General features: G+C 30.7%; 1 protein-coding gene across 5 annotated transcripts in view; it reads left to right on the top strand.

Annotated features, from left to right (window-relative positions):
• Positions 1-14260, top strand: part of LOC128187869 (uncharacterized) — a 55799-nt gene that overhangs the window by 33715 nt on the left and 7824 nt on the right. For 4 of the 5 annotated variants that reach the window (XM_052858552.1, XM_052858543.1, XM_052858535.1 and 1 more), the window contains 21 exons: positions 1173-1286; positions 3088-3201; positions 3302-3415; positions 4315-4434; positions 5333-5563; positions 5663-5725; positions 5974-6132; positions 8757-8894; positions 9073-9171; positions 9344-9438; positions 9568-9762; positions 10420-10491; positions 11210-11315; positions 11400-11537; positions 11757-11820; positions 12054-12195; positions 12391-12443; positions 12590-12698; positions 12792-12895; positions 13018-13120; positions 14075-14252. In XM_052858552.1, the coding sequence (XP_052714512.1) occupies positions 1173-1286; positions 3088-3201; positions 3302-3415; positions 4315-4434; positions 5333-5563; positions 5663-5725; positions 5974-6132; positions 8757-8894; positions 9073-9171; positions 9344-9438; positions 9568-9762; positions 10420-10491; positions 11210-11315; positions 11400-11537; positions 11757-11820; positions 12054-12195; positions 12391-12443; positions 12590-12698; positions 12792-12895; positions 13018-13120; positions 14075-14252 (2511 nt within the window). The remainder of the gene's footprint in view (positions 1-1172; positions 1287-3087; positions 3202-3301; positions 3416-4314; positions 4435-5332; positions 5564-5662; positions 5726-5973; positions 6133-8756; positions 8895-9072; positions 9172-9343; positions 9439-9567; positions 9763-10419; positions 10492-11209; positions 11316-11399; positions 11538-11756; positions 11821-12053; positions 12196-12390; positions 12444-12589; positions 12699-12791; positions 12896-13017; positions 13121-14074; positions 14253-14260) is intronic. The other variant, XM_052858528.1, reaches the window with a different exon arrangement.

The following is a 14260-nucleotide window of genomic DNA, read 5'->3' as shown; positions in this document are numbered from 1 at the left end:
ATATAATATTGTATCCTATGATACAATATTGTATATTCTATAATATTGTATCATACGATATTGTATAATATGATATTAGCTTCTATAATATAGAATTATATCAATATGATATTGTAATATTATATAATAACGTATCATACGATATTGTATAATATGATATTAGTTTCTATAATATAGAATTATATCAATATGAAAATGTAATATTATATAATATCGTATCATACGATATTGAATAATATGACATTGATTTATAATATGATATATTAAACATCGCATGAAATTGTATTGTATGATATTGTAAAATATATAATTGTATCATATGATACAATATGTATTATATAATGTTGTATTATATATTTTACTTTATCACATAATATGGTATCATTTGATTTGGTACAATTTTGTATCAAATCATATTGTATCATATGATACAATATCATAATATGTTTCAAAAATGATACAGTATCATACTATATTATACAATATAATATCATATGTTACAATGTTATGATGTATTATGTAATATGATATTGTAATATAATACTATATTGTTTATATATTATGATATTGTATTATGTGATCAAATACAATAACGTATAACACAATACAATGTCATATCATACATTACAATATCATAGCTCATCATTGTTTATAATGGTATTTTATTGTATTATATAATATATGTTGTGAATATGATAGGATGCAATATTTAATTTTATATTCTTGTATTGATTAACATATTAACATATGATTATCATACAATTTTTTAACAGATGATATACGATATTGTGTCAAAACAGTATCCATGAATATCCAAGATCATAAAGTATGATTTTCATTTGATATGATAAAGGTGGTCTCATAAAGGTGAAGTCTCATAAGGGTGATGTCTCGTCTCGGTGAGCTTTGTAATCTGTGATTACATGTACCTATGTTTATTGGTACCTATCAGAATGATTTGTTCCTTTCCAGGAAGGGGGTTGTTTTGGGTTTTATTTTATTTAAATTGCACATATTTCGAGTTTCATAACATTTTTTTTTTCCAAATGCAGTACAAAAGATACTGCTATTAATAGAACCATTTACACCTCTGACAAGTATTTGTATTTGATTAGATTTCTGTCTGATCACAATTCCATTCTTTTACAATGAAATTGTATTTTTAAATAAAGATATTGACGACTGTCTACCAGATCCTTGTGAAAACAAGGGCACTTGCACAGATCTTGTCAATGACTACCAATGTAATTGCATGCCGGGATTCAATGGGACAAATTGTGAAAACAGTAAGCACTTTTAATATAAACCATTCTCATCTCTGAAAATATTTATATCTGTTATGTGCATATATTATACTTTCATCATTTCGGATATCTATGAATATTCCTAACATACTTGTAAGAACAATACCACATGTTTATTTCTAATCAATTAATATCGTTGTTATGGTACAGACGTACATGTATTTAATGGAGCAAACAAAAATGATAGAAAGTTTGAATACTTCGTACCTTTTAAATTTAAGTCTTTAGAAAAAAGATTTGATTTGTTATATCTGCAAATCTTTTCTGTTGATGTGAAATTTTTTAATGCACACGATACGCTAATTTACAAATACTCTTAATAATTTGAACGTAAATCAAACTTTAACTAGTCATGGCAGTTGGTATTCTTTTTTCTAAAATGAATTTGTCAGTGTTTTACTGGATTGGTTGAAAAATCATTGAAAAAAAGATCAGATTTATCTACGAGGGGTGTTCAATAAATAATATCATCCTTGTTACAAAAATAAAACAATATTTTTTTTTTAATGTTGACTTTAAAATACTCTCCTTTATTAGACACACATAATTTCAAATGATTTATTTATCCGAGCTCTGAATGCATTCATATAATGTTTTGGGGGGAATGGTATCCATTTCCCGATAAATGGCAGAGCCCAAAGCATTTCTTGGAGCATATCTTCTTCCTGACAAGTGTTTTTTGTAATTTAGAAAAAGAAAAAAAACCAGGGAGAATAGGTAGGATGTGACAAAACATGAACCTTTTCTTTTTCCAAAAATTATCTCACAAACTTAGATTTATGTGCCGGTCTGTTGCCATGAAGAAGTCAAATGTTGCGAGTTCTAGACTTTGGTCTTCCTTTCGTAATGTCTTAACTTTTTTTCAGCACATTATTTTTATATACATATCCCAGGATGATCGGCCTTTTGGTATAGCAACTTACACTACAGGACCTTCACTATTACAGAAAACTGCGTATAATACTTCGTTTGTACTTTGGCTTAGTTTTGCTGTAACAGGGCGTTTTGCCTTTTTAGTCAACTACATCTTGTTATCAACTTTCCTCTGAGGTTCAGAATAATGTATCCATGTTTCATCACCTGTAACAATTTTTGATAAACGTCGTCCATTTTAATTTTTGTAGATTTTTGAATCATGCGTGAAAAGAAAGTAAAAGGTCAATTGAACCCTGTAATTAATGGAATCTGATTACTAACATTATTTATTGAACGCCCCTCGTTTAACATGTGCATAACTGGTGAAGGAGCTTCCAACAATTAAGGGAACTTCATAAAGTACCAATTAGACCCAACCTAAAAGAAAGTAAACCCAGACTAAACCCTGGGTTTACTCTCTGGGTTTACTCTGAGTTTACTCCGGGTTTACTAGAGTGGACCCCAAATAAACCCAGAGTAAATCCAAAGGTAACCCAGAGTGGACACAGTGAGTAAACCCGTTCAGAAGTGTACACCTGAATGCAGACACTATGTAATCGGAAAGTACAAGGGACAGGAATTACTGGCAGTGGGATGTTAAGATAAAAGACGGGACGCTTAATTCCCACTTCAGTTGGTACAATTGACCTCAAAAGCAGTTTCAAGTAAACCCAATGTAAACCTAAAGTAAACCCCGAGTGGACTCAAATTTTCGAATAGTAAATCCCAATAGTAAACGCCGGGTTTAGTTGGGGTTTACTTTGGTGTTATGTTGGGTCTAATTGGGACTGTACATTTCACAAGTTTAAGAAGAATTTTTTTCTGATCATATTATATATTTAAAGATGATCTTTCACTTGAAATATAGATATTGATGACTGCCTACCCAATCCTTGTAAAAACAATGGATCTTGTACAGACCTGGTCAACGACTACCAATGTGATTGCGTTTCTGGTTACAATGGAATAAATTGTGAACACAGTAAGCACAAAACAAATGCATACTTTTTACGTCTTTTGAAATATCAAAATCTTTTTGATTGTTCACCTTGGTTAAGAGCTTTGTATGTTTTGTACTACAGACATCGATGAGTGTGAAGTTCAACCATGCCAGAACAATGGAACTTGTATAGATCTAATTAATAATTACCAATGTTACTGTACGGATGGATATAATGGAACGAACTGTACAACTGGTAAGTTTAAAAATATTACGTTTAGTTGGTGGTAAGTACATGTATGTAAGAGTTGGGATTGGTATTAATTTAATGACATGGTTGACAACCGGATTTTTTATTCTATATATGTGTTTAATTGCTTTCATTCTTCAGATGTAGACAAAATATCTTCACAACAAGTCATTTAAAGAGATTTTTTCTATATGATATCTGATATATTCTAATGAGATTGATCAACTCAATATATTTCCGTAGTGAGTCAGTAACTAACCTAATAAGTGTTTTGTTTTCCCGAGGACTATCAAGCGACATATTCATTGATAAATAGCGGTGATCTACGTAAAGCCATGTACAAGATGCCTTACATCTTGTCCAATTAAACTCATTTAAACAAAATTATCAATACCGCCTTTCAAATACGCTTTAAAAATCTTCGCTTCACCCATATTACTTAAAATGTTTTGTTGCTATTCAATTTTAAAACTCTGCAGAGATTTGAGCAAATTTAGACGCTGCCATTTTGTTCTGCTCCAGACACAACAATGTGACGTCAATATTCAAAGGGCAACTACTCTAATTTAAAAATGATTCCAAAGGGCTACTACCCTAAATATTTTCAATACTTACTGAACACGATTTCTGTGTTTAATAATATCAATAACCGAGAGATGAGTAGGTGCGGCGGCGGCCAATGACGGCCATATTGCCTAATATTAATCCTAAACGAAACTACATAGACATATATGAGGCAATCACGTGCCATGTTTAATCCAATGAAAATGTGACATTTCAGTCCGAGGGAAAACAAATATATATATATATATATATATAACAACGAGAATAATTGTTATGGGCGACTGAAAATAAAAAAATCTTCAATAGCAAATGTCTTAAAATGAACACTTCTATAAATTCAGATATTGATGAGTGTGCAACTCAGCCATGTCAGAACAATGGATCTTGTCTAGATATTGTCAATGGTTATCGGTGTTTTTGTACCAATGGGTTTACTGGGAAGAACTGTGCAAATGATACATGTAAGTACGAATATATTCAGATAAATATATACATGTAGTTTTCAAATTAATATTTCTACGTTTTATAAATTGTGATAGTGTTTCACTGGATGGAAAATTTTACTTTTATGATAATTGAATAAAAATAAATTGTACAGTCAACAGACAAAATAAAATCGGATTGACAGTGCAACAGGAAATGCGCTTTTGTTGACACCTCGACCTCATTTCCGTAGAAGTTTTAAGATTGCATGATGCTATTTATTTTAATTGCATTTTAGAGCCAGTTTTGAAACAGCATTCTTTAAGATGATGTTCATACGATTTTTCGCAATGAGTTCTCTAATATTTAAGTTTTATGGGTTTTAAAATTGTTCAAAGAAATAAATAGATAAACAATTTTTAAAAGAATCTTAAGTCCGTTACGGCACAATTTATCAAACCATTACATAAGCAAGATACAATGTAGTATAGAGATTGTTTAGATTTAATCATGTCGTAAGACAGAGACACACACTTGGGGAGTCCAACTGTACGTATGGAAGTAGAGGAAAATATCTTTCAGAGCAAATAGCAGCTTTTAATGTATGAAAATGTTCCAGAATAATCTAGTATGTGGTGTTTCAGATTTATATATAGATTTATATACCGGTACACTGGGAATCCGAAAGAACCTGCAGTGGTTTTTTTTTTTGGAAAAAGTCCAGATTCCAAGTAAAATATCAAGGCAACAATCTTCTGACGAATATGATTGGAAAGGTCGTCAAATTTAAAAACATGTGATTTAAAAGGATTCCCATATTTTAACAAAGGACGAGAACTACTAACTGACCTTGTAAAACACAAAATGTTGTCCGACGACCTACGCTTATGTGAATCGGAACACTACGTTATAATAAATTCATGTTTTCTTCTTTAGATATTCTACAAGTACTTAACTTTGAAAGCAGCAGCCACGTATTACATGAAGGAAAATCTGTCTGGTTTAAATTAGAATTAAGAAGTAAAACGATGTATGAGGTCCAATGGTTTCATACTGGATACTTGATTGCTAATCCATCAAGAAGATACAAAGTGACGTCACTTGAAACAGAAAATAACACATCAATACATATATTGCACATTGCAAACGTTTTACAGCGAGATATGGGTAATTGAACAATATATAATTGCGCGTCTATTTTCGGTGTTTTGTAGTTCTTAAGGAAAAGTAGATACGGTTAATGTTTTTTTACCCGAAAAATTGTAGGAACATGGAAAATCACAGTGTCAAATACTGTGACAAATTCATCAAGGAATTTGACTCTTAAAGGTAAGAAGTGTTATAAAACAAATTCGGAATTATTTTCAAGTATATTTTGTTGATATTTTTATATTTTTTATCTAGAAAATATGAAAATATTTTCCATTTTTCGATAGACTTAAATATGAAGAAATGTGTTAGACTTAAGGATTTTTTCTCTCAATAATATAAACATGGTTTTGTAAGATTTAAAGCTTGAACCGACATTGTAGCAAGTTGTATCGCCATGCAAATTTAATTTCATTGTTTATGTTTAGTTATTCCTAAATTGATGCTTAAAATGAACCCAGAATACGACTTCTCAATATTGAGGGGTGAGGAAATAAGTCTTCAGTGTACAGTTACAAATCCAGAGGCTTTGTTGGATGTCACCAATGGAAGTCTTGTTATGACAAAGGATGGATCTGCATTACCAGGTCAATGTTCTTTTACAAAGTAACATTTATATTCAATTTAAAAAAACTTAGATGAATCGGATGATCTTGTGCAATTGATTTTTTGTTCCTTGCATGCATTCTCCGTCATGCGTCGTTAGTCGTCAAATCGGTCGTAAATTTATGGACAGTTTTTTTCTTATCAGCAAATACTAATATGACAAATAACTAAATGTAAGTACATGGCTGACTTTCACAGTGTTGTGTATAAGGTACAGTGGGGATTCAGATATCCGGAGGTTCAATTTACGGACGATTTTATTTTAGAACAGATTTTTTATTAATTTATTTTGTCTCATTTATCTGGAATTCTGCGTTCCGAATCCGGACAGTCTTATTTACCACAAAACACTACAAATTTTGCTTCATTTAATTGGACGGTAAAATTTGATGATACCCCGTTTAATCAATAAATATATAATGCCTGTCAACTGCGTTCGACACCTTTTTTCCGTGCTAGACCCCCATGAGTAGCTTTTATAAACACTATATAAAATACTTTCGAATTGCTGACAGTGCTGGCCAGATAGGGTTAATCACGCATTACTGCACATGGCTTGGATACCTCAACCTGTCAAGTCCTATCGCTTTTTTAAACATCCCTTTATTTCAAAAAAAGACTGTGCTTACTAAATCAATAAAACTGGAAAGTTTTACATAGCTCTGTCACCCCTGCGAATGTGTTCGGAATGTTTTTATTATCATTGCTAAGTATGAAATAAATCCAGAAGTACTCGAATGAAAGTTCACGAGAATTCACCGAGATATGCTTAGTTTCTGTGAAATTTCGAGCGGAAGTTTAAGTGTTCGCAAAATTCGTAAGTAATGGTCGTTTTTCATATCATATCCTACTTTCATTTATGTTAAAACATGAAAATCTATTAGTAAGAAATATGTCTTATTTTATCATCTAGAGGTTCTTATATCTAAACGATGATATTCAGTACAGAGTTATCGTTCGTGTTCAACCACTTTACACGGGGTTGAAAGTATAAACATTGGGTTGCTTATTAAATCATAGCCATGTTTGAGGGTTTTGGCGAGCAATACCATGCTTTAAAAAAAAGAACAGGTGTCTATTTTGTATAAAACTTAGTATATCGAGCTATATCAAGGAACATTTTGCATAAAATATTATAGTCTGTTTCGCTATTTATGCTATTACTAGGTCAGGCGCGGATCAAAAATTATTCCCGAAAGAGGAACCGCTACTGAGCATGTTAATTGTTGCAAGAGCAGAAAAAACTTATAATTTTTATTATCATTTTTATTTCTAGACCTCATTTTACCCCCCAATTATTGAAGATAAAGTCAATAGCAGTTTGATTTTATATTTGACTACAAGTACCAATAGATTCTATGAATTAGATTATAAACAAGAGGTACGATTTTTACTGCGAAACTGAAAGGGTCAAATAAAACCATGTAGTCTAAATTTAAATTTCAATTACATCCGCAGGGGTGTCTGTGGTTCTACTATATTCAAAAGTTATTTTAAAACGAATTCTTTCATTAATGCCTTGTTAGATAAAGTCAAACCGGAAGTTCATGACTAAAACAACTGAAAGCATGTCAACTTATCGGAAGTTCATTGGTGGATCTTGCGATTTTCCAGCTAGTATATGTTAATTATATGTTAATTTTATCAATGATATCGACTTATTTAAGAATAAAATAAATAAATTTTTAAAATACATCATCAATTATTGTTGAAATTAGCATTTGCAGATATCAATAGTGAAAAACATAACGTCAATGAGCACATATCACACCTGGACACAATGAATTTAGATTTCATTTGTATTATAGATCGGTTAATATTTTATGTTCAAATAAAATAAAAAGCAGGTTAATTTGAATTTAAAAATTAAAACAAAAACCTATTATTTGTTGCTGTATAGTGTAATAGGTGAAGAAATTCGTAACAGTTATAACAACGGGGCCATTTTAAATACACATACAGCAAATACAGCATCATTAATGACAACAATAGACACATTTCAGATATCCGGACATTTCACCTACGAGGACATTTGGACTTTGGAAGAAAAGCGTCCGGATAACTGAGGCTCCACTGCATATCATTTTCCATGTCCTCTAAACCTCTCCTATTAGCACTACTTTCTCATAGATTGTCGAACATATGGACACAAAAATATTCAGATCTCTTACATTAATCTTTAATTTTTTATTTATGCATGATGACCAATTTCATAACGTGCAAGATGCAAACTTGTGTTCTTATAACACCAGCATTCAGGGGAAAACCTATACATACCCATCCCCTTATTCTAAAATCCATTGCCTATCTAATGTCCCACCTACACTCTCAAACAAGCTTCATCAGAAAATATAAAACATTATGAATACTGTTTAGATATACTTATAAATGTACATAACCAGATAGATTTCTATCTATGTATTAAAACCACATATAAAATTCACAGGATGGTATTTACTCATTATGATGCATTTCTAAAGATCAATCACGAGGCTGAATTATAATCGAGTGACTATTTGAGCTCGCGTGTCTTCTTTATTTATGTCAAATTTACAGATTCATTAACATAAAATCATTTCTGTTAACGCTTGCAATATTCTTGTAGATGTTGATATTTCATATTTTTCAACAACATGGAAGAAGTATGCAGGAATGGAAGTTGATTCTGGAAGATATACATGCACACACTCTGGTTACCATGTTCCTGTGAATGTTTCTGTGTATGTAACTGTCATTCAACCTGGTAAGTTAAGTTTAAAAACTGTGTACTTTATCCCTAAAAACCACATGTACATTCTAATATATAGTATGTTCAATGCTAATGCTGACTTTTTATTTTCTTAAAAATACTATTGTAAAAAAATTAACCCAACAAACTTATCACTAAGTTGAAATCTCTTTTTCTAAATAATATGATTTAGAACAAAAGAGATGTGAAAGTGAATGGTCAGAAGGTGTACTCTGGAATGCTACACTTGCTGGAACAACTAAACAGGAACCTTGTCCATCAAAACAGAAAGGTAGCACTGATTTATTATTCTAAATTATTACAAATTTATTAATATAACTTTTACGTGTAAAGCCACAAATGTATTTTTGGGTGGGGAAAATGTCTATCATGTACCTGGTCTAGTCTTTAACATGTAATGATATATATAATATATAAATATAATGTGATCCATTCTAATTAAGGAACTGCAACGAGATATTGTAAACCACTTGGAATTTGGGCATCGCCTAGCCTTATCAATTGCACAACGGAAGCTTTAACGAACGCATCATTACAAGTAAGTTGTCATACATATTCTTAAGATATGAGCATGAATATAAATATCTTTACATGAATTAATGTTATTTTCATTCCTTTATCTGGTGTGACTGATTAATTTATTATGAGCAATTCTTGTAAAAACCAGTTGGATAGTTTAATGGAAGATGGTATTCAAAATACCGACAAGGTGCAAGAGACAGTCAACAACACCTTACAGATGATGAAAAACCTTACATCGTCAACCAATGAACTCAGTGCTGGGGATCTGAGCTCCTCTATGGACATCTTAGAGAAAATTGTTGACGTTTCCAACACAACAGGGTCTACTATCGAGAAAGAGGTTATTTAGTAGCTAAATTACCCATATTTAGCGATTATTTGAATTAAAACTTGTTTTTATTGAAATGAATTCTCAAAATGGAATAAACAATTAAGTATATTGGACGAGGTATTAGTTTTTTTTCAGTATGCTAGGATCTCCAAAGGTCCGATTTGTTTATATTTCCATCTTTAGCAGGTTCAATAAAATTTAAAAAGCCTTATTCATAGGGTATCTAAAAGTATATCTACAGAAACAAATTATATTGATAATTTTTAAATTGTAGCGTTATAAATAAAACTGTCAGTTTGTTGGTTTTAGGTTTTCAACTAAGTACCTGTAAATAAGATGCACTTGATGAACTAAACACCAAACTTACCATCTCCAATGTAGTCAACAATGTGTTTTGTTTTACCTTATTTTCATAAAAGTTTTTTTTTTACTTTAACATACATTTTTGAGTCATTAGAAAGTTTGATTACTGAATATAATGTTATATAGTTTTTTAATAAATAAAGTGATCCTATTCCATTTGCAAAATGTAATGACGTGGATTTGTGTTTCGTAAATATTAATTGATACAAATAGCGAGATCCAATGTTTGTTTTTAATTGCATAATGATTTTGCTTCATTACCTGAATGTTTTATATTGTACTGAAATGATTTTGGTTTTTAAGGTGTTTTATGCTGTTATTGACAACGTTTTATCAGTTAATAATTCCAAATCGTGGACAACAGTCAGTGAAAAGGTAAATGTTTATTGCTTTTAAGACATTTGGTGTACTACTTAATAGATTTCGTAGTGGCTCAATTTTCGTTGAGTTCGTAGGTAGTAATCAGAAGTGTACATTTCTTACTAATACAGGGTAAGTTTCATAATCTTTGTACATAGTTTAAACCAAGTTTTTTTAAATTACACACTTAACTCCGTTTTAAAAATATATAGGAGGCAATACGTTTCCAAACCACCTTCCTCCCTCTCTCTCATTTAAAAAATGTGTCCACTTTGTTTATTTTGCATTAATTAATTAATTACTGCAGTGAATATATCAAGATTAGTATAAGAATCTAGATCTAAGTTTTAGAATGTATTTGTATTCTATTTGAGTCTGTTAAAACCAAAGAATGTTTTAAAGATGATAACAAAGTTGATAATATTCAATCATGAATTCTACTATTCGAACATTATTCTATTTCTCGAACAGTATGCATAAACAACAAATTTTTCCTATGATAGAAAAATGTTTTTGTTTGCAGTTGTATATTTTGAATATTTAAATGACCGTAAAATACTTATGACTTTAATATATAATAAACAATTGAAGATTTTTTTTACAGTAAACAATGTTACATAATTACTGCATTCAACTATAAACATTTTGTTATGATTTTAGTGTTACGTTTTTAGTTATAAATTGTACAGAACTAATGCCATTTATTTTATTACATTGGCGCCATTTATTTTAGACCCAAAAAGACGCAAGCTCTATCCTGAAGAATATGGAACGGCTTAGTGAAGTTGTATTTCGAAGCGAGAATATTACGGCAACACAGTTCAGGGGCTCGAATTTTGGTACATCTCTGAACAACACTTAATAAACAAGTTTTATTTTCCAAATTAACTATAAACTAAAGTATTCATTTTTCTTTCTAAAAGAGCTTACGATTAACCAAACAAAAATAGATGAATCTGGACTACGTTTCCCTGATTTATCAACAAATAACCTTTCTGGAAGTTCCGAACAAACTCCGACTTACTTCGTATTGCCAAACCAAGACTCGAAAACAGAAAAAGGTATAAAATATAGTATTTAACTGGATACAACCTGCAATATAATGAATGTGGTGAAAATTCAAAATTGTTTATACAATGAATTTTATGTCCATATATTACTTATAGATTTTAAAATACAATGTAGTTACTAATTAAAAAATATTCAATATCTCATTATCTGATTCATAATCATGTATTGTCATTTTAACAATATATCAATCTTGCTTTTTCCTTTATTAGCAATCAACTATGTAGCGGTTATATATAAAACAATGTCAAATATTTTGCCATCTGACTCTGATAGGTAAGTCTTCCTATATTAAGTTTATGACTCTACATGTATTTCTTCTAGTCAAATTTTCAAGAGTGCTTTTTTTTCAACTTACATATCTATTTACACTATCATTAGAATATTTCGAAAAATTTACATATCTAACAGACTTATAAGTTAGGTGGAAATGTTATGTGAATGTTTTGTTGAACAAAAAATCATAATGAGAGGTACATGGCTATCATTTATATCGATTTTAAATCAAGCAGGGGTCAAATCAGAAGGGACCTGGATCAGACAACTACGAAGGAAGAATTTGTCAATTCTCCAATATTGTCCCTTACAACACAAAATGATCTAGGGGTTTTGATTCCACCTCTAAATCTTACGTTTGGACACGTCAATATTGTAAGATAAAAAATCAGTATTTCAATTACCTGTGTGTATATACATGTATGTAGTGTTTCATTTGTATAGGTGATTAGATGTATTATAACTGTTCTACTGTTGCATGATTTTTTTTTTAAAAATCACTGCGTTTATAATTCATCATTATATATCTTTCACTTGCATTTATCATTTGGTTTCATGTGTTTGCTTTAGAACGAATCTAGTAATATGCAAGCGGTATGTGTTTCTTGGGATTTTACCAAAAAGTAAGTTAAAATGAGACTAGCAAATTTACATAAACGTTCCTATTCACCTACCTTTTCTACTACCTTTAAAACCTCGATTAAACGAAATTATACGCAGTTAATCGCACACTAAATCCCTAGGTAATACGTCTTACTGTTTTAATTAGCAAATGGACAGAAAGAGGATGTAAAATGAACCAAAGTGACAATAAAAGAACAGTTTGCCAGTGCAACCATCTAACTAACTTTGCCATTTTGATGAGACCATATTCTCCTGTAAGATACTTTGGTTCTTTTGATATTTGTTTCTTTGTTCAGTTGTAAGATCGTTTTTTTGGTGTAAACACTGACTATTTTTCTCTTATTAAGGCGACAGAAGACAAACAATCGTTGAAAACGATGTCCCTGGTTGGAGTGATTCTCTCCATATTCTTTACAGCTCTTACTTGTGTTATCTACATCATGACGTGGAGGTATGTTAAATGTGAATTTGATAAGTTTATACTCAACTACTTGTATCAATTTAATGTGATTAAACATGATCTAGAATCCAAAACCCATGTAGATAGTGAGTATATTTTAAATGTATCTTCAGATATATCAAAAGTGACCAAAACATTCTCCTGTTAAATCTCTGTGGAACGTTGATTGTATCCTACATGATTTTTATATCCGCTGTGGAACAGACAGGAAATGAGGTATATATATATATATTTGTTTAAACATCTGTTCAATTTACCAGTAACATTTACAATATGAGAGATTACTGTGGTTTCATTAATATTCAAGGGTATCAATTTTCGTTGATAAAGTGAAAATCACAGTTTCAAGGACACGTAAATTCCTGGCCAATGACCCTATTAATACAAAATGTTAATAGAAATTGCACTTCAATAAACATTTAATTTCGTGGATCATCTTTTAACGAAATCCACGAAGAAAGATTGGTATTCAACGAATATTGATGAAACCACAGTAGTTTGTTTTCAAAGACATAATTATATTACATCCTTAAGTACAGTCATTTCATGCATATCTTTTACAAACTTATGCTATGCTATGGTATGCGATTTGTATGCTATGGTATGCGATTTGTATGCTATGCTATGAGATTTGTATGCCATGCTATGAGAAATTGAAATGAAGGGCTTAATGATATGGTATGCTATGCTATGCTATGAGATTTGAACAAAAACGGCTCCATACACAGAAGAGTTCCAAACATTTTGAAGTAAAATAAAAAGAAGCCAAAGTTTACCACAAATATATGATGTAAACATTTATTTTTTCAAATAAAAACATTTAAAACCGAGTTAATAGAATTTTGTATGCTATGCTATGGTATGATATGACGAATGCGATTCTATGAGATTGTATGTTATGGTATGAGATTCCAATGCTATGCTATGAGATTTCAATGCTATGCTATGAGATTTCAATGCTATGGTGTATGTTGTAAAAGATATGCTTGAACCGACTGTAACTGTTGAATTACTTACAGTGTAATTATTTTAATGCACGATAATATACATCATTTTAAAGTATAAGAACACAAATATTATGTTTAATCTATATAATATATGCCCATAAATGTACAAGCGTATAAATAATAATAGAAGAAACATATTTTTTTAATTTTGTTAATATTTTAGGGTGCCTGCATTGCAATTACAGCAATAATTCACTATCTTTTCCTGGTCACCTTCTTCTGTATGCTAGGAATGGGAGTCTATTACTTCATGAGTATTACAGTCACGTACTACGCCATGTACGTGGCAAACAACTTCAAGTCTATATCAAGGGTTCACTGGTTTCTCTTAACTATATATGGTAAGTAA

The sequence above is a fragment of the Crassostrea angulata genome, chromosome 1, assembly GCF_025612915.1.
Source record: "Crassostrea angulata isolate pt1a10 chromosome 1, ASM2561291v2, whole genome shotgun sequence".
Classification (NCBI taxonomy): Eukaryota; Metazoa; Mollusca; class Bivalvia; order Ostreida; family Ostreidae; genus Magallana; species Magallana angulata.
This window is presented reverse-complemented; position numbering and strand designations above follow the sequence as displayed.